The 20,656-nt window shown below is 37.2% G+C and overlaps 1 protein-coding gene across 5 annotated transcripts in view; it reads right to left on the minus strand.

Moving 5' to 3' along the window:
• Positions 1-20,656, minus strand: part of dip2ca (disco-interacting protein 2 homolog Ca) — a 99,126-nt gene that overhangs the window by 8,339 nt on the left and 70,131 nt on the right. For 4 of the 5 annotated variants that reach the window (XM_079863744.1, XM_079863742.1, XM_079863746.1 and 1 more), the window contains 16 exons: positions 20,021-20,140; positions 18,347-18,461; positions 16,818-16,957; positions 16,490-16,626; positions 14,784-14,992; positions 13,113-13,227; positions 12,447-12,648; positions 12,222-12,331; positions 9,954-10,034; positions 9,172-9,295; positions 8,224-8,345; positions 8,023-8,134; positions 7,828-7,937; positions 6,945-7,075; positions 5,930-6,098; positions 4,244-4,414 (listed from right to left, as the gene is read on the minus strand). In XM_079863744.1, coding sequence (XP_079719870.1) covers positions 4,244-4,414; positions 5,930-6,098; positions 6,945-7,075; positions 7,828-7,937; positions 8,023-8,134; positions 8,224-8,345; positions 9,172-9,295; positions 9,954-10,034; positions 12,222-12,331; positions 12,447-12,648; positions 13,113-13,227; positions 14,784-14,992; positions 16,490-16,626; positions 16,818-16,957; positions 18,347-18,461; positions 20,021-20,140 — 2,168 coding nt within the window. The remainder of the gene's footprint in view (positions 1-4,243; positions 4,415-5,929; positions 6,099-6,944; positions 7,076-7,827; positions 7,938-8,022; positions 8,135-8,223; positions 8,346-9,171; positions 9,296-9,953; positions 10,035-12,221; positions 12,332-12,446; positions 12,649-13,112; positions 13,228-14,783; positions 14,993-16,489; positions 16,627-16,817; positions 16,958-18,346; positions 18,462-20,020; positions 20,141-20,656) is intronic. The other variant, XM_079863743.1, reaches the window with a different exon arrangement.

A 20,656-nucleotide genomic window follows, 5' to 3' on the forward strand; every position in this document is an offset into this window, starting at 1 on the left:
AATGACTGCAGCTGCACAGAAACACACAACTCTTGACCCCGGTGTAAGTCCAGGTGAGCGGCAATCTCACTGGAGGAGGGTTGGATCTCGCCGCTCACCGGTAAGATCAAACTGAGGGTCAAGTTTGTTCAAAAGTCCAGGAAAGCAGCCCTTTAGGTCAGCCATTAGTCTGATTAATTAGTCACACTGATTCAGATGGATCCGGCTGTTCACTTCCACTACATTAGCAAAAGCCCAGCAGCCGAAGGGTAAAAAAAAAAAAAAGCTTAGTCGGACCCCATTCCACACCCAGTGCCAGATCGAGCGGGGAGCGTTTGGACTTCCCTACCTGATCCGCAAGCTTCCCGAGCCTGTGAGGCTACAACAGCCAGTGAGCAGATGAGAGACAGGGAGAGAGTGAGGAAAGAGGAAAACGGGGTAAAGATTTGTGGATGTGACAAAGAAAAGGAATAAATGAAATAATATAAAAGGATGATATAAGAACAATGTGGGGCAAAAGAACAAAAAACAACATGCAGAGTGTCAAAATAATATTAAGAGAAGATTTTATTGGTTGTTTATTATTTTTCCCCACTTATTGACATTAGCTGACAGGAAAAAAAAAATATGGAAATGTATTATATATTACTACTTATATTTAAATATAACAATCAATATCTAATATTATTAAGTAGTAATATATAAATATATATGTTTGTTATCAGCTGATGTCACCAAGGCTGTGTTTTTATTATAATAGATTATATAATATTAAATAATACAATTATAGTTACATATTATGTTATACAATAATATGGGAAGATTTTGTGGTTCATTTTGACTTCATTTGAACTTAAGTCCTCTCAAAGTCTAATTTCTGCTGCCCAAGTTTACCTATCCGTGTCAGTGCATCCCTGTATTTATTCCCAACTTTTTTTCCCGAAGGCTGGATAGTGCTCTCACCTCCTCATTTATATGGAATGGTAAACCTGCTAGAATGAGTAAAAGTCTTCTACAGCATCCTAAGCCACTGGGCGCAATGTCTTTGCCTAATTTTCAATGTTAAAGGAGAACTCCGGTCAATTTTAACATTGAGCTAATTTTTTTTGTAAATTTGGAGTGCTGTCAGTACAGAGAACAACGACAAAAATCAGTGTTGCCTACACCGTGTTATCCTCTTTTTAAAATTTGCACCCTGTTGACTTAAATGGGGCAAGTTTTAAACCTGCTTTTAGCCTCTTAACATCCTTGATGTGTCATTACAAGTGCCCAGCCATGTGAGTGATTCCTTCAGAGTCAACACGAGGTGAATCTGCAGTAGATGTGAAAGATATGAATAAAAATGATGTTATTTCAGCCAGCGCACATACCTGTATTTACATCCTGTTTTCGGTTGAAGTCCACAGTAGTCGATTGTCGAGTTCGGGCGCATGATTGTACGTACTAAACCTATGCGCGTGAACTCGACAATCGACTACTGTAGACTTCAACCGAAAACAGGATGTAAGTACAGGTATGAGCGCTGGCTGAAATAACATCATTTTTATTCATATCTTGCACATCTACTGCAGTCAGATTCACCCGCGTTCACTCTAAAGGAATCACTCACATGGCTGGGCACTTGTAATGACACATCAAGGATGTTAAGAAGCTAAAAGCAGGTTTAAAACTTGCCCCATTTAAGTCAACAGGGTGCAAATTTTAAAAAGAGGATAACACGGTGTAGGCAACACCGATTTTTGTCATTGTTCTCTGTACTGACAGCACTCCAAATTTACAAAAAAATTAGCTCAATGTTAAAATTGACCGGAGTTCTCCTTTAATATTGGGCTTCAAATATTCGCCCTATACTGCACTGGCTCTATGAAGATCCCGGGGCTGATGAAAACCTACTTGTAAGATCTACACTTAAAATTTGGAAGCAGGGGAGACGTCAATTTGGCTGTCAAACTATGTTCCCTAAGTCCCCTATTCATTCTAATCATGTTTTTAATCCCTCAATAATTGATAAGTCTTTTACATCTTGGCAGGCTAATGGCATTAGGGAAATTAATGACTTATATTATGAGGGGGCTTTCTGTTCATTTCAGCAGATGTGTGAGCAGTTTAATATCCCTAAGAATAATTTTTTCCGTTACCTACAAATTTGTGCTTTTATACGTAAAATGTTTCCTCAGTTTCCTGCTCCACCTCCCTGCTCTCCATCTGATCATTTATTGGAGGACCCTCCAAGATTGAAAAGCACTATATCAACATTATACTGTAAAATGTTGGCCCGTCTTTATACATCCCTCTCTCATATAAAAGCTTTATGGGAAGATGATTTAGATATGGTTATTTCGGATGTGGATTGGGAAAAGTCTTGTGCAGAATACACAAATCGTCAGTTTGCGCAAGACATGGGCTTCTGCAGTGCAAAATTGTGCACCGTAAACACTGGACAAAACTGAAACTATCCAAGCACTTCCAGCATATAGATCCTGCTTGTGATCGCTGTAGCTTTACCCCAGCCTCTCATGCACTTACATTTTGGTTCTGTACAAAGTAGGAGCTTCTGGGTCACTATCTTTGAGACCATCTCTGTTTTTTTAGGTAGATTGATCTCCCCTTGCCCACTGATAGCTATTTTTGGAATCACTTCTGAATCATATAATCTTACAAAGATACAATCTGATTGTACAGCTTTTCTCATGCTCTTAGCCAAACGATTAATATTGCTGAGATGGAAAGATCGTAGGCCTCCAACTCCAACACAATGGATTCGAGATGTCCTCTTTTTCTTAAAGTTAGAAAAAATTAAACAAGAGGCTCGTCCCACCAGTTTAATAAAGCTTGGGACCCTTTTAAGCAATATGTCAGGGAACATGTTTTATTGTCTGACCAAGACTGAATTTTATTTCCAGCATTTATTTTCTGTTAAATTTTCTTTAATCATGCGTTTGTCTGCACTTTCATTGTATTGTAAAGCTACACTTTTTTTTCTCTGTCTTTCTGGGTATTATTATTTAAGATGATTTTGTCTTTAAGATGATGATTTCTGCTTTGTTTTTCTTTGTTGTAATATTGTCTTGAAACTCAAAAGTATTTTTTAATTTCTGTCCATCCCACAATATATAACTTTAATAGACATTAGGCTCCTAAATGTACAATAATTAATCTTTCTAGTATGTAACATCTGTAGTATGAAAAAGTTTTGTGGTGTTTTTTGCTTGGTAACAAAAAAATATCCAAAAATGTTCATGAAAGCAGGTGGGTGGAAGTTAAAACAGCTCTTACTGCTAAATAAACTCCACAGTTCACAGCGGAGTCTTACCATAAGAAGGTAAATAAATAAATACATAAATGGGCATGAAATGCTGATTATCATTTATTTTATTATATTATGTACACTACTGTTTACAAGTTTGGAGTCAGGAAGGTTTTAAAAGTCTCTTATGCTCACCAAGGCTGCATTTATTTGACCAGAAATACAGTAAAAACAGTAATATTGTGAAATATGATAACAATTTAAAATAATTTAAATTATTCCTGTGATGGCTAAGCTGAATTTTCAGCATCATTACTCCAGTCTTCAGTGTCACATGATCCTTTAGAAATCATTCTAATATGTTGATTTGCTGCTCTTTTCAGGATTATTTTATGAATAGAAAGTCCAAATGAATAGCATTTATTTAAACAGAAATATTTTGTAACATTTGATCAACATAATGTGTCATTGCTGTATAAAGGTTTTTTTTTTTTTCACCAAAAATCTTACTGACCCCAAACTTTTGAATGGTGGTGTATGTGTCTGGGCCAATGGTTGATAATTTAGTTTAGCAGTCACTATAAAAAAGTATTTGACTACAGAATGCTGCGACTGACTAATCAGAATCAAGTATTCTAAAGAGCCGTATAATATCCCATCATCATACTGTCAATTGGCCACTCTACTCAGCAGCAGCTTCGGAAAACCCCATATCAGATGACTAGTACTATTTTTGACATTACGTGCTATATGTTTACTTAAGTGGTGACCGGGTTTTACCTCTACAACATAATGACATCCTATAATGCTGTGTTACTCTCACTCAGAACACAAAACTAAAGTCACAGTGAAATCCTCTCGGTAAACTCCGAACACTAATCCCGGCTGCAGTCGGCTTGCTAAAACAACGCTGGGATTGGGATTACGGCAGAATCTCTGCCTCGTGTATTCTGGTCAGCAGCAGATTAACGTCTGGCGTGCTTTCAGCGGCCACGTGCGCAGTCAGGCACAACTAACCTGCAGGCAGATGGCCAGGTTCACTCTACATCCAAAGGAAGTGCTGACGGCTCGTGGGTGCAGGCCCAGGTCTTTAAAGAGTTTGGAGAAGGACTGGGTGAGGGCTATCCTGGGCCTCTCCTCAGCGACCACCACACACGTCCTCACGCGAGACAGGTCAAGTCCACGGGACTGAAGAAAGAGAGAGAGATCAACCTTTAAATTTGATCAAGTGTAGCTAAAACAACAAGAACATTTATAATTAAAAAACACTTCAAATCAACATGAAACAGTATTTTGCACAACATTTAACTTCTGTAATGTGACATTTCCTAAATAAAGTAGTACAGGATTAGATTGTGGATGTTCTGCTAATTATTTTGGTTGATTTTACCCTTAATGACATCAACTTATTATATTATAACATTTAACATATATAAAAAATATAATACATAATATATAAAATATATATAGATTTTAAATATATATTATTTTAAAATTAATTATTTTTATTTAAATGTAATAATGATTCTTTCCTAATAGCTGATGTCACAAAGGCTGTCTTATTATTATAATAGATTATATAATATTACTTTAATCCTACTTAAAAAAAATTAAAAAAAAGTATATATATACTGTATATATATATATATATATATATATATATTTTTTTTTTTTTTTTTTTTTTTTTTTTCCGACCAAACATAATATTCAGAGGGAAATGACGCACAGGATTGATTGTACTTATTAGGACTGGATTGTGGATGTTATGCTAATATGACATTATTGGTTGATATTATTTTTTCCAGCCCACACTGCATTGTTGACATCAGCTGATAAAATTATTATTTATATATTACTTATATTTTAAATAATAATGTATTATTATACTTACTATTAATGTATCATAAATACATTTTAAATATAACCATTTTCAATTATTCTTTCTTATCAGTTGATGTCAAGGATGTGTCATTATCATATTAATTCAATACATAATATTCATAATCATAACTATAAATCAACCAATATAATATACAATAAAATAAAATAAAATAAAATAAAATAATATAATATAATATAATATAATATAATATAATATAATATAATATAATATAATATAACATAACATAACATAACATAACATAATTTAATATAATATAATATAACATGCTTTAAATGGAAAAAGCATATTTTTAAGAAAGTAAATAAAAAGTAAATAGGATCAGTGTACATCTAATGTTTTTCTTTAATCTTTATTTAAAGAATAACTGAAGATGGCAGGAAGACAAGTCTGGGTACGAGAAAACATTTTCCCAGTTCTACCTCATTATACCAAAAAATGTCTTTCGGCCGGGACTTATTTTTCCTCCTCATTGATTGTCGTGATGTTAATAAACTGTACTCCGGTCCAGACTGCGGTTAGTAACTATGGCAATCTCAATGACTAAATCAGAGTAAATAAAACAAGATTTTACAAGACAGGCTCGCCAGGAGGCACGGGCGGCCTTTCCTTCACTAACTCAGAACAGACGTTAATTACACAGTCACACCTCCTGAACACAGAACACTCACACACGCAAGGCCACCAACAATCGCCTTCTGTCACTGCAGCAAATATAACATGAAATCTAACGAAAAATGATTTAGAGCTTCCTCAAGAAGGAAAGGAAGCGAAAGATTGACACTTTAGAGAGAATCAGGTACCTTGAGGGATTCTGTCTGCAGGCCCAAGCCCTTGGTGCAAAGCTCCATGACGGAGTACGAACAGAACGTGTCTCTGACCCGGAACTGACTGACAGCCAGCAGCCACAGAGCGGGGTTCACCTCCAGCTCGGACGGGGGAATCAAGATGGACTGATGCCCTGAATACACACTTCACCCAGTAGGAAGAGACAGAGGAGAACGCAACGTTACCACCACACAACACAAGAGCAGAGGAACCTGCTCACCCTGACAAATAAGACACATCGGGAAAACAACACATCAGTCAAGCGAGACAGGAGCTGAGTACACTTTACGCTAGAAAAGACACAGCACAGCATAAACACACACACACACACACACACACACACACTTGTGTGAACGCAGCACAAAACGAAGATTTTTCAAGGCAGCAGTCAACTGAGAAACTGGTTCAGTGGCTCGTCAGTGTGCAGAGTGTTAAAAAATACTCTGATGGTGAATTGTACATGGATGATTGAATTGTTAGATATCCAAAAAATTCAAAGAATTGTTCTGAATTGTGAAACTTTAAAAGCATGAATGTGGAGCTTGAAGTCTTGTTAAGGCAATATTTATTCTTCTATTCTTCTATATTTATTCAGATATAAAAATCTGCTATTTGAGTTACACAAGTTGGAAATTGGATATAACTTTACACAGACAAGACCAGTTTTACACAAGTCTTGTAAATGAGTTCAAAAGAATTAAAAAAATCATTGGCAATTAAAATTCTATAAAAATAAAATATATAACAAAATAAATATATAATGAAGAAATAATAAAAAATTCACCTATATACTTTAATTCGAACTGTTTTTACAAACTGAGGCATATGGAAATTATTTTCTGTGTAGACTGAATATTGAAACCTGACCATTCCTTTAAAATCAACAATATTGCAGACACAGTGTGCATGAGTTCATAAAGATGCATCGTTTCAAGTATGAATCTTGTTTTTCAAATTGTAAATTCAGGCATGAACGTGGTGGTCTCTCACCTGCAGAGGCACCAGAGGACAAATCCGAGGCCACAGTATGGATCCAGGCAGATGGCCACTTCACGAGAGGGATACAACTCACACTGGAGCTTTATAGAGCGGCAAAAGGCACTGGTGGCTGTGTGGGACATCTGAGATGATGTATAAAAAGATTCCATTATTTTTTTGTTATTACATAAAAAATTATCACAAAAAATGATTATATACATACAGAATAGTTGGCTTAAATGCATTTATCATGATTGTGCTTTATTTTATTCATAAAGCCAATTCACACCGCACAGACAAACGGCAACAAACACCAACAAGCAAGTTGGCAGTTGGATTTAGAATTGTATGCAAAATACTGCCACACTGCCCCAACAGACACCATCAAACACTGATTGAACATGTTCAGTCGGGTGAAAACAAACCCTGACCAATGCCAATAGACATTGGCAGGGGTAACACACTGATCAGACAAAACCCAACAAACGTGTTTGCCTGTGCGGAGTGGACTGGCCTATAATGAGACCATGAGGAATGATGAGATATTTTTTGAGGAATGCAACTGGGCTGCCATGTTTGAAGTGGAAATGCTATCAAACATAAAAGTGTAGGGTTGTATAGGATTTTCTGGGGCCTGAAAAGATCAGTTCTTGGTCAAAGGACTGAAGAACTACACAATACTGGGTGGTCGCCGCAAACACTCATGGCTCCTATGACAAAAGAGCAGTGGTCTGTTCAAAACCTGGTTTTCATCTCTTAACAATGAAACAAAAAAGTTCCTCTGAGCACATGCCACCTGATCTCACCTATTGTAAACTGAGAGGGTTTTCAAACGTTTTCTTTCCGGGGTTTTTTGTATTGGAGAAGTAAAGAGCAGGGGTTTCTCATTTCTCACCTTTACTCCTGCAAGCATCCCTGTAGTGGAGACGCTGAAGTCCAAGTAAGCCAGCGTGTCTGGATTGGAGGGTTTGTAGAGCTGAGGGGGCTTCTTCTTTGGCAGATCATCTTGAAAACATGTTAGATATTAAATGAATGTTCATTTAGACTTTACATTTTTTGAAGAAGCCATCTGACCTTTGATCACTCTCACCTGTGTCCAGAACAGGAGGCCACGACCTGACGTCCACTGCGGCAGACGCCTCCTTCGACTTCAGGAGCTTGGATATGATCTGTGAGGTCATCACACATGCTGATCGGCTCACCTGAACACAAATTCATATATTGGCGTTATTTGTTTTTTTCTTTCACAATTCATATACTACATATGGAAGGATCTCAGGTCAACACTCACCTCCACAATCATTTTCACAGTGGGCAGGGTGGTGGCGATGTTCTGGGGATGTGGTGGTCTCACTGTAATTGGTACACAGCCGGCATACAGGCATCCGTAAAAGGCAGCAATCAGATCTATACCTGTAAATTATAAACACATATTCATATATGTGTGGTATTTGTGTAGATTTTTTATCCTAGATAAGAGGTCTCAAACTATCAGACAAGATAGTTTCATATGGCCACTCAAATATCAAGCATAATAGAGGACCTGTTATGCCCTTTTACAAAGTCTTGATTTTGTTGTTGGGTCTACTAGAATAGGTATTCATGCTTGAATGTTCAAAATAACACATTCTTTTTCACATATTTTACATTGTTGCAGCATCTCTCTTCCCAGTCTGTCAGCAACACTCTGTTTAGTTCCTGTCTCTATGAAGACCTTCCTTTCAAAAAGCATAATGTGCTCTGATTGGTCAGTTGAATCAGTGTGTTTTGATTGGTCAACCACTTTGTGCATGTTTGGAAATATCATGACCCTTACCATAACTGTGAGTTTTAACACAGTACGAATGCAACTCAACCAGGCCTCTCCCTATTTATTCTGCAAATATTGTGACGTGTACGTTCCCAGAAGCAAACTCAAGACTACAATCGTTCGCATTGATATAGAGATTAACTCCCTTTGGAGTGGATTTTGTGCTTTGTAACTTTGCAATACACATTAAAGAAAGTTGAAAATGTAAAAAAGCACAATACACCCTCTTTAAATAAATTTTGACGATTATATCAAAGCCAGACTGGAATGTTTGTGGGTGGCCTACTTCGGACATTGTCAGGGAATATAATCTTAGTCATATTTACTGCGATAATTTGAGACCCCTGGTTTAGAGTATGATAATAATGTGAACATAGTGGGACTGATCACAGATTTAGAGCTGTAGATTTGTAACTGATGGTGTCGTACCAGGTGGGTACACCAGCGCAACGTGATCACCGTCCTGCAGGTGGCCTCGCTCCATCAACATGGTTGCTATCTTCTCCGCCCGCTTATGCAACTGAAGACACGTCAGTGAGCTCAGGACTGTTCCCTGCATTCACACACATACACAAACATGTCAACGATACAGTTTCCTCACAGTTCTCAACTCAGGATGAGTTATCACAACTTTTCTATGGAGGGCATGTGGTGTTCAAAATAGCCTGCGATGACAAATGGTTGCAGTTTTAGTTTATATAAAAAACGTATCCCTTGCAAACCAGGCCAAAATCATTTATGATTCCAATTTCTGCTCCCTAGAGGGGGGAAATGGTGCAGAAACTGAGATATTTCTTTCTTCTTCATTACCTCATGCACAGAAGAATTTAGCACCAGAGAAGTAGTGGTGATATTTAATAAAAAGTGGTTTTCTTTAATAAAAAATAAACAAAATGCAAAAAAACAAATCAAATAAATACTTTTTTTTTTAAAGTAAAAAATGCAATATATATATATATATATATATATATATATATATATATATATATATATATATATGTGTGTGTGTGTGTGTGTGTGTGTGTATATATATATATATATATATATATATACACACACACACACACACACACATATATATATACATATATATATATACATACATATGTATGTGTGACCTTTGGTCAGCATAAGAGACTTCTTTCAAAAAAAAATAAAAATTAATTTGAACAGTAGAGTATGTACAGTATCTTACTTATAACATGTCATACCCTTGAGCTGAGGAGGGTGAAGAGCACATGATCCGGGGTGGTCTGGGCTCTCCACTGCAACACCTCAGACAGGAAGAGGAACTATGGGTGGAAAAAGGAAGCCTGTGATGATTATTACAAAATCCAAGATATTTAAGTATTTAAGGGAGATTACATGATATTCCCAAAATCTGATTATCATTAAATCAGAAAATATGAATACACAAAGTTTTTTATTAAAATGTTCACATACGAGTAGGACAAACAGGTGGGTGTTAACAAGTCTAATTAACCTGATTCAATCTATTGTTTTGCCAAATGCAATATTATAAATGAGACATGACATTTGACTGTAACTGTTAAAACAAAGGATGATTTTTTTGCAATTAGCAAGACCTGTTAAAGTCATTAGTAAGCGGTGCTGGTGTTATCTTAAGGTTGCAAGTGAATGCAGTCATGTGTTACCTCATCTCCCAGTGTTATTCTCACATCGGATCGCATTCCTCCTCTTAAAAGCATGAAATAAAACTATTTTCATTCACTCAGCGGGCCTGATTTTCATAGGTATGAATGGATAGAAGCAATGAAAAAACAACAAACACAAGCTTTGCGGTGTAAAAATGGAAAATAGTCATGTGCGGCTGTGACTCCTTGAGCGGCGCAGATGGCGGAGGTCACATTTGTTGGTGTCAGACAGAGCATACCCATGCAGGGCTGGAAGGGTGTGAAGGAATGAGCGAAAGAGAGAGGATGAGGAAGGCATGCAAGAGACAGCAGCCAACAACTGTTGCAGCACTGTGTATGTGTGTGCATATTTAAGCCTGTGCACATGTTTGTTCGAATGTGTGTGAGCACATGTGGTTCGTGTGTGAGGCCGACAGCTGTGCTGCGGTGTATGAGTGTGTTAAGGTTATGGTGTTGTGCACAGCAGACAGGCTGACGGAATAATGGTTGCCATCTTTCAGCCTGAGAGGGCAGTGTAATGGATTGTATTCGCGTTGAGGTGGTTGACTGACAGCACAGCAAAACCAAAGACATCAACTCAACACTAACAGCACAAAAAAAAAATCCAACCAGCCCTCCCAAACAGAGCCCAGCGTGCAATACTCATTCTAATGGAGTACTCGGTTTTCCACAAAAACAGCTTTTTTTAAATCCTTACTTAAAAAAAAAAAAAAAAAAAAGGAGAACGTTTTAGAAGCATAAAACTGTCAAGTTCTGGTTTGGTGACATAATGTTTTAACAGTTTCCCAGAATGCTGTCTGTAGGGGTTGGGTTTGAAACGACTCTGGCTGAGAGGAAGAGGTCTGACAAGCCGTCAGGGGTCAGTTCCCCTACCACAAATCCAGTTGGGATAATTACTGCGTGCCACACAGTGTCCAAAATGAATGCTCGGCGAGCGCCAAATGTGTGTAACAAGTTGGCCGGTAACTTTATAACTTGTTTAAGTCGAATTGTAATATTGATCATCTGACTCCTGCTGATGTAAGTGACACAAGCGATTCAAATCCACACCAGCTATTAAATACAAAACATCTGTTGCGAATCACCCATCGTCAAAAAACTTGGAAAATTTACCATCAGAGGTTTAATTAAGAGGCCCAAAGTTATCCATGTGGTGACACGTGTGGAATATTCCAAACATTAAGCCACCAAAATGAAAACACAGGGAAGAAAATCCCAATCTGTCTTCAAGTTTGTGACAGATGCAGGAGAATGAATCATCTCATATATTTCATGCTGAGAAAATGACCAGAGGATAAAAAACAGTTTGTAAAAAAAATATGCATGTGCTTTTAGTATTTTATTCTTTATTTTTATTACCTTTATTCTAATAAAAATAATTAATTTGATTACTTTATATTACACACACACACACACACATACACATATATATATATATATATATATATATATATATACACACACATATATATATATATATATATATATATATATATATATATATATATATATATACGTAACAAAAGAAAAATTGTAATATTTTTGAATGAATATGCAAAATATAGTTTTCTTAACTGGCAAATATTCTAATACGCATTTTTTCACTCAGATGCTTCATCTCCTCTAAAAGCAATTATAAAGCATCCTGAGGCAGTTTAATGTATTGCAACGCTGGCATTAAAGACAAATATATGCCAATTTCTGTGCATATTCTTGGCTGGATGGGACTGGATGGTTTGCTGGAGGTGAGGAATGAATGAAAGGGGAGGGAGAATGAATGGAGTGACAGATGAAAATCGAGGCCCCATGATACCACACACACACCTTTCTTGCCTGATCATTGTCTTCGATCTGGCCCAGATCTCTGCCACTGGCCTGAGCGATCCTCTTCCCTGAGACCAGGTTTCCCACCATCACAGAGGCGGGTCCAATCTCTGCAGGACCGAGCAGAGGAAGCACATCACAAACAAGCAGACGACAACACACACACACAATTTCTGGCACTTCTAATTTCGTACGACATCTGAGGTGACCTTGCCACAGACAGACCTGGCTGTTTCTGTCTGGGTTTTGGCAGGTTAGTGACGCAGGTGTGAGGGCACATTAGGACATTACAGGGATGCAGGGAGCCTTCCAAAAACAGCTGCTTGGTCTCCGACAGGTGGATCCCTCCCAGCGGAGTCTTGGGAAGGGTGTTAGCGGGCACCAAAGCCAAACAAAACACCCCCACGTTGTGGATGCTGTCTATCGCCTGCAGAAAGAAAACACATTCGATTGTCAGGTGAGGTTTAAAAATAGACTTCATAAGAAGCCGAGAAGAGGCTGCCAGCTGAGATCTGATGCAGCCGCTGACCTTTACCGATGCCTTGGGGAGAACCAAATTACCAAACAGGAATTCAGGAAGTGGAAGGAAAAAATACCATATTTGCAAGATTAATGACCTACAACAAAAGAGTGGAATGGAACCGTCTGGGTGGGTGGAAGTGAAGGCCAACCTCCGTGCCTGAATGCATCTTGTTATTTTTACATGCCGGTAAGGACTCGTAAAGTGCTGACAGAAAGTACACAAGTCAGCAATAGCGCGATATCTAATTCAGTTTGGATGGTGACTGGGGTTACGCAGCGATTAAGGTGACTCCCGCCAGACTGGACGGGAATAGCAAGTCGCCGCTGCCCGAATCGATCGGCAAGGGTGTGTATAAAAAGGACAAATACCTGCAGTACACGGCTCATCCACTGGAAGCTGTCCTCCTCTGTGGAGTCGGGCCGCTGCTCGGCTACGACCACAATTCTCTCGTCATGCAGGACCGTCACAGAAAATACCGCTATCCTGAAGATGGAGATACAGACAGGAGATATCAGACCGACCCCTAAAACATCTCGAACCAGGAACTAGTGGCCAGAATCGAATTTAATTTAACATTATTAAAATTAATATTTAAAAATAATAATAATAATAATTGTAATATTAATAATTACATTTACATTTATTAATTCTTATTATAACAATTAATACAAAAATAGTAATAGTTAATAATTATAATGATTACAATAATGAATTAGAATGAATTCAAATCACAAAACATAGCTGAAGTGATAAACAGCAGAATTTAATTAAAACAAGTGTTGCAAAAGGATTTTAGGGCACCTGTGAGTAATTATATTTTATTTTGTGTTTTTACTTTTACTTTAATTTTAGTTTAGGTAATTTTGGTGTTTTGCCATTTTTTTAATATGTCAATATAGTTTTTATTAAGAATTAGTTTATTTAGTTTTAGTTACACTACGAATATTCATAATGCTTGAATCTGATTGGTTGAGGAACATACTAAGTTGTGCAATTATTTTCAGGGAAACACGGCTAAAGTAGTTCCAGGGAGGTCTTGACCACATTACAGTTCCACTTTGCAAAATGATTTCAGTTATTTCAAAAGGTCCTTACAGCCTACAGCAGCAAAAGAACCAAAACCCACGACGACACTGACCAAACAAATAAATATAGTGAATAATAGGATAAAAACAACAAAATATTGCCATGTTTTTGCCACAAAATGACGTTTTATTATGTACGGAAAGCACATACTCAAACGCACACACATGCAGACACGCTCTCACAGAAACGTGTTGTCAGCGCTGCTCTGATGATTTTATCAGTAAAATAGTTTAGCAACTTAAAAGCTACATGACATTTCTCACTAGAGAGGTAATAACGCCGATGTTCTTGGAGTAGACAAACTTACAGTTTTGCTATTAGTATAGACACTGCTGCTGAACACCGTTCAGAGATGTACAGACTCTGGTAAATCACACACGCTTAATCTCTCTCTCTAATAACTGCATTAGTCTGCTATCTATGGCTCAAGCCTCTGTTACTAGCTTCAAAATGACGTTTGTAACTCCGCTTTGTGTCGTGGCCGCATTACCACCTCAGGTGTGCATTATTTTCTAATAAATCAATGACCTGTTGTCAATTATTCCTTACTTATTTTAGTACATCAACTTAAACTAAACGAAAATGAGATCTGTTGCCTTGGCAACTAGCTAATTAACAAAGTAACAAAATAAACAATGTTTATTTTGTTTCAAGTAATGAAAATGTATTTTTATATTATATTATTACTGTAACACATCTGATTTACCACACTGCATAAAGCTTTAAGAAAACTGATGAACAAAACCTGAGGTAATTTCACAGAGGCAACTGAAACAGAACAACTCCACCACAACACGCAGAGCACACGCTCTTGCCGCCCCAGCAGGTGTTAAATCCATTTAATTTGCACTCAGCATGTCCAAAGCAAACAAGCTCATGCGCTATATATACCACACGGTCTTTGATGACCAAGAAGAATATGCTATGTTTGTTTGTTTTTAATGTGTTCTCACCTGCCCCTGTACACAAACTTCATGGGCTCCACCGCTAGCGCTGTGGCGACAATATCGTCAGCGTTGTGTCTCCGTCCACTCACCACCATCAGACCATCCATCTTTCCAGACACGAACACCAGCCCACCCGGGCCTATGAAACCCAGCAGCCCTGTACGAGTGAAGGGGTACTCGCTGATAGGAGCCCCAGAGCTGCTCATGGGAAAAACCTGACAGCCAACAATACAAAAGACAAAAATTAAGATCAAACTATACATTTGTAAATTTAATACAGCATACAAATGTGGAAGTTCACTCTATGGCTATGGAGTAGAGGTGTGCACGACCATGGGATCCGACACAACAGTGTGGCGCAGGACAAGTGTGGATACGTGAGGGAAGATACTGATATGTGCGTGAGAATCGGGAGAAAGAAATGACTCGTGGGCTCCCACAAAATATAATTATCTAATAACAACAGCACGTAGAAGTCAGTCACTGGAGATCTGAAGTGTCATGTCTGTGGAAATTGGAAAAAAATAGCCTAGAGACAATGGAACTAGACAGAATCCAACAAGGACCCGGAGTGAAAAATCCACATAGACCTTTTCCTACGGGCTTTTGTGGGCGGGAGTGGGACAAAATGTGAAAGTTTAGGGCGGGAACGGGATAAAATTTAACATATTGTTTTAGTTAGCTACTTGTGGTAGCGGGATTGAAAAATCCATCCTGTGCAGACCTCTATTATAGAGTCACTTCTCCCCCATTTAACATTACAGTGAAATGATGACAGATTGGTTGAAAATTTAAACTTTACATTTAGATTTAAACTTGTGGACTTAATGTACGCTCAACAGATTTAACAGAAATCTAGAAAGATTAGCTACAAATACCCAGATATTTGCCGTATATCACTGGCTGAGTCCAAAATGCATTTCAATGATCTGCCATTATTTTATTTGGAGGCAAGGGTGAAGTTTAATGGCTAAAAAACAATTCAATTAAGTCTATGAAATTCTTTTGAGAAAATAGGCACCAAAATGGTTTTGGATAGTGAATATTTTTTACTTTTGTGTCATTTGGTCACACAATTTTTTCACCTCAGAGTAAAAAAAAAAAACTTCTCAAAATTGAGACTTTTTTTTAATTGCAACTTTATAGTGTATCTCACAATATTATACCATATTAATATGTATCTCACAATTGTGAATTTATATATTATAATTGCGACTATATCTCAGTTGCGACTTCATTTCTGATTGCAACTTTATATCTTACAATTGCAATTTTATATCTCACAGTTGCGACTTTATATTTCACAATTGAAATTTTATTTCTCATAATTGTGACATTTTATCTCACAAATCCAACATTACATCTCACAATTGGTGTTTTATATCTTATAAGTGGGACTTTTTATCTCAAATTTGTGACTGTTATTTGTAATTGCAACTTTATATCTCATAGTGTGACATTATATCTCACACATCTTCATTTTAATATCTCACAATCACCTGTTTTATTTTTATACTCAATGAGGTGAAATCAGGCTTCAGATATCAGACTTTATGTGAAAATGCTCTACTCATTATTTCCGAGCAATTTAACAAACAAGCCAAAGAAAAGACTGTGATCGGAGCATTTTAACATCAGTTCAAGCAGAGGTCTAGGGATTGTTGGAAGGAGAATCTACAGCCAAATCGATCTCGCTCTGAGAGGACACAAACCTCAAAGGTGTTTTTTGTCATGCCCGAAAGCCCATAATATGACATTCCCGTGGCGATGGAACACACACACAGCTCTCCGATCTCATCTGTTCGGCACAGCTGAGGAACTCCCTCTGGTTTGACCACACACATCAGAGCTGCACATACACAACATCAATAAACAGATTACACACTTTATGAAGCAGTAAATACAGCACACAGAGAGAGGCGTACATATTACACAACGCCCGTCTTTGATGGCTCTTCTTTAATGCTAAACATACAACAATATTTACATAGGCACATTCAAGACTTTCTCAGAACCATTTGTGCATGTACATATGTGTACCTCCTGGCATCACAGTGCCCACGTCCTGTACGGTGAGTACGGACAGGCGCTCCTCTGAGTCCACTCTGATGACACCGTAGCTCAGACCCTGCATAGACAGAACTCCTCGACCCGGCGGCTGGTTACTGTCATCTGTAGGCCTTAAACGAGAAATAAAATGTAGGAATCACGGTTATAAAAATATATGGAATCACGGTTGTGGATCACACTTAACAGTGACTCAAATGCAATGTAAACCTGAAAAGGAAGCTGATTGTTCTAACTTGTTTTGATGGACAACCCTAAGCCCCACCCACATATAATGTCCTCTGAAAGACACTCGTCTGAGCTAACAGATATGTTTGGCAAAGTACAGCAGGCTTTATTTGAGCAAAATAAATAAAACAGGGTGTGCCGATGCAGTATGCTGGAAATAATAGCTCTGTTCCAAAACTAGAGTGCTGCCACACTACATAGGGTGCCTACTAAGGGACCTGACAAAAAAACTGATGGGGAACTTGAAATTGGTTCCAAAAGCATTTGATTCGCCATTCTATTTTTTAGATTTAGTAGTTTCGAATATAATGTAAGTATATTTATAATCAACATGTCTTGCATCTTGAGTGATTTTTCCCCCCACTGAGCCTCACTCTGTAAAGGACATTCAGTCAAAATTAGGTATCTTAGAACGTGACTTTTTCCCCCCAAACAACCGTCGTCTCGGGTGTGTGCATAATGTCTAACTCTTTAAAAAGCTGTATAAGTTTTGGAACAGAGCAAAAGTGCAGAAATGTTGGACCAATCATCTAGAGCTCTGAAATGAAAATGAGAACGAGGAAGGAAATTATTACCAGAGTGAGAAATATTCTGTGAACCACATTGCCCAAAACAAATGAGTGCAAAGGGTGAAAAATGAGGTTACTACTAGTTTGCTCAGTAAATCCACAAAAGACAATGACATAGCTTCTTTGATGACAAAAACAGCGGAATTACGTTTTGTTGGTTGCCATTGAAATAACTTTTTCCACTGACTTCACTATAAGGTGAAGTTTTCTTCTATGACACCAGGCTCTTTTATTAGCTTTTAATTCGTTTCACTTTTTGTTCAAATTCATACAAGCTGTTCTCATCCTCAAATTTGTCATGAGAGAGAGAAGGTCTGTTAAAACGTCCAGCGATGGAGTTAATCCTGTGGAATGAAAACCATATGCTCTGAGTTCTGTCACGAGTTTGATTCGGTCACAAAGCAAAGATGTCAGGACTATTCAGGGCTGTAATTATGGAGGCAGCCTAAAAAAAACATTATTTTCTTGTAAATGGTTTTGGAAAATTGCATTGAAGACATACACAGACTTCGGTAAAGCTCTCTCGATGAACCATTAACTTCAATCTGTCTGTCTAACCAACAGGAAAATGTTTGTGTCCATATTTCCATCTTTTTTCAGAATCTTTTGGAATACAAAACTCATAAAAGGGACAGAAAGATCTAAATGTTCTGGAAGGAAGTTTACAGGGTGAGTGAGTGGTCAATGTGTCAGCACTCCTCTCACCTCCTGATGGCCACGGTTAGGGCTTCAGCTGAGCTGGCACATGGACAGATGACCTCTGGACGTAGTCCTTTACTCTGGAAGACATTGAGGAACGCGTCACATGATGAGATGGACCCTGCAGAGAAAGGAAGAGAACATTACGTACTATAATGTGAGGCCTGTCTCATATAACATTTTAAACATTTCATACTTTTAGAAGTATCCTAACATTGTAGGGTACAATGGGAACAGAGCTCTTAAAGGAAGAGTTCACTAAAAAACATCCAGTTTAAAGGGGCCATATCATATATTATTGTAGCATTTCAGTTTTCCTCCTGAAGACCACTTATGCACAGATTGTACCTTTACGATTTCTATATGTAAATAACTTCTATTGTGTTTGTTTACATTTTGTCTACCCAATGGGTAAAATTACAGAATACATCTGGGTGTTCATGTTGTAATGTAATACTTCATGTTAAAACAAAAGAAATAAATGGAAATTATATATATATATATATAAAACTATCATTATTGCTATGCATTAAAATAAATTTAAGAAATTAAAAATCTAATTTCTCATTACAGTAATGTAAAATATTTGTTAAATTAAGTACAACAAATAAGACTATGACTTATATATGATATTTCTCATTAAAAAAATAGGCTTTATTTTCTTTTGTACATATATTTTCACCTTTTTTCTTCTGAAATTTTTTTTTTTTCCATCTATAGTTGTGGTCAGGAACTTGTGGCTCACCAGGTTTCTCACCATTTACCAGTATATGATCATAAAAACTTCACATCACTAGAGATCAGTTTCCTGCAGAAAACTCCTTTGTTTTACAGCCTACAGAAGTTAATAAAAAGTCAATTCACGATAATATTTCAAGATGTTTCGGCCAACTTGCAGTGCTGTGCACAACATCAATCAATGTTATGTTTTGATGGCTACGTTCACTGTTTGGAAACGACAACTTTATTTACTCATGGTATGGACATAAATAAAGTTATTGTTATTGAAATGTTATTGAAAAATACATGTTTCTAGTAAAACAGTAAGGTTCAAAAAAAAAAAAAAAAAAAAAAAAAGGTTACGGACCCCTGTTCTATAGCCTTTTTTTTTTTTTCGTTTGAATTGAAATATGCGTTTTTGTGAGATTCACCCAAATGTTCTTTGACTGGAAAGGAATCCTTGTGTTATTAAACAGTACACAGTCTACACAGTACATCAATCCATTCATCTCAAAACACCAAGAAAAAAACTCATATGACCCTTTAAAACCATTTTACTTATTGAATACTCCATCAGAAACACATCGACTGTAGGGGCATTTACATTGGCATTTGAACGAAACAGGCAGCAGAAGGAATGTTTTGTCCTTCAGTGTGTCCATTTGTGTATTATGTGTCTGTATACATCAGGAAAATGGCTTCTGGGCATCATCTATCCTGACTCATCTGTTCTGTGAGTTATAATCCCAGAGGGCATATATGAGTGCATACATTTATATTACACACTTATGAATGATGCTTTTAGCTTTTTTCAGGTTGCTGGGTATGTAAACAGCTACTTAAACCTCAGTTTATTTCCAGTCAGAGGAGTATTTCAAGAAACAAACAGGTGTGAGAGGAAGGTTAAAGGTGGAAGGGAAAGGAAGAGTTAATAAAAGGAGAGAAAGAGAGAAAGCTCACATGGGTTGGATCCGTCCGCCACCACCAGCATGCGCAGGGAGCTCAGGTTGATGTCTCTCTGATCTCGGTGAGCAACTAGAGCCCAGTGCATATCCCTGGACTTGACACAAGCCACTTTACCTACACACAAACACACATATTTACTACACAAATCACAGGAATGGCCATATTAGACACATACAAAACTGTATCAAAGAGCATTTATGTCACGTAAATATAACTAATTCACAAAACATGAGCAGAACAAATTTCTGAGTAAACCTTTAAATGGTCCAATGAGGGTTTTTACAACTGATTTATTCAGAATTTTTTCCCGTTCATGTTTCATGAAAAACTACTAGTAAGATTAAAGATTAAGACTGAAGTCTATTTATATCAAGTCTAAGCACAAAAATATATACATTTTTAAACAAAACAATGCATACACATATTCCTCAACATAAAGTCAAAAAAAAAAAAAGTGGTCAAAAGTGATTCCCAGAGGGAATATTTGTTTTTAATGACCCTTCAAGTTCGATTAAATCATCAAAATATGAGGAAAATGTTTAATATTTTTTAAACGTATGAGGGAAGAACATAATACTAAACTTGGTTAAGGTATTAAAAAAAAAAAAAAAAAAAAAACTTGGCTATAGG

This window comes from Squalius cephalus, assembly GCF_949319135.1.
Source record: "Squalius cephalus genome assembly, chromosome: 25".
Lineage (NCBI taxonomy): Eukaryota > Metazoa > Chordata > Actinopteri > Cypriniformes > Leuciscidae > Squalius > Squalius cephalus.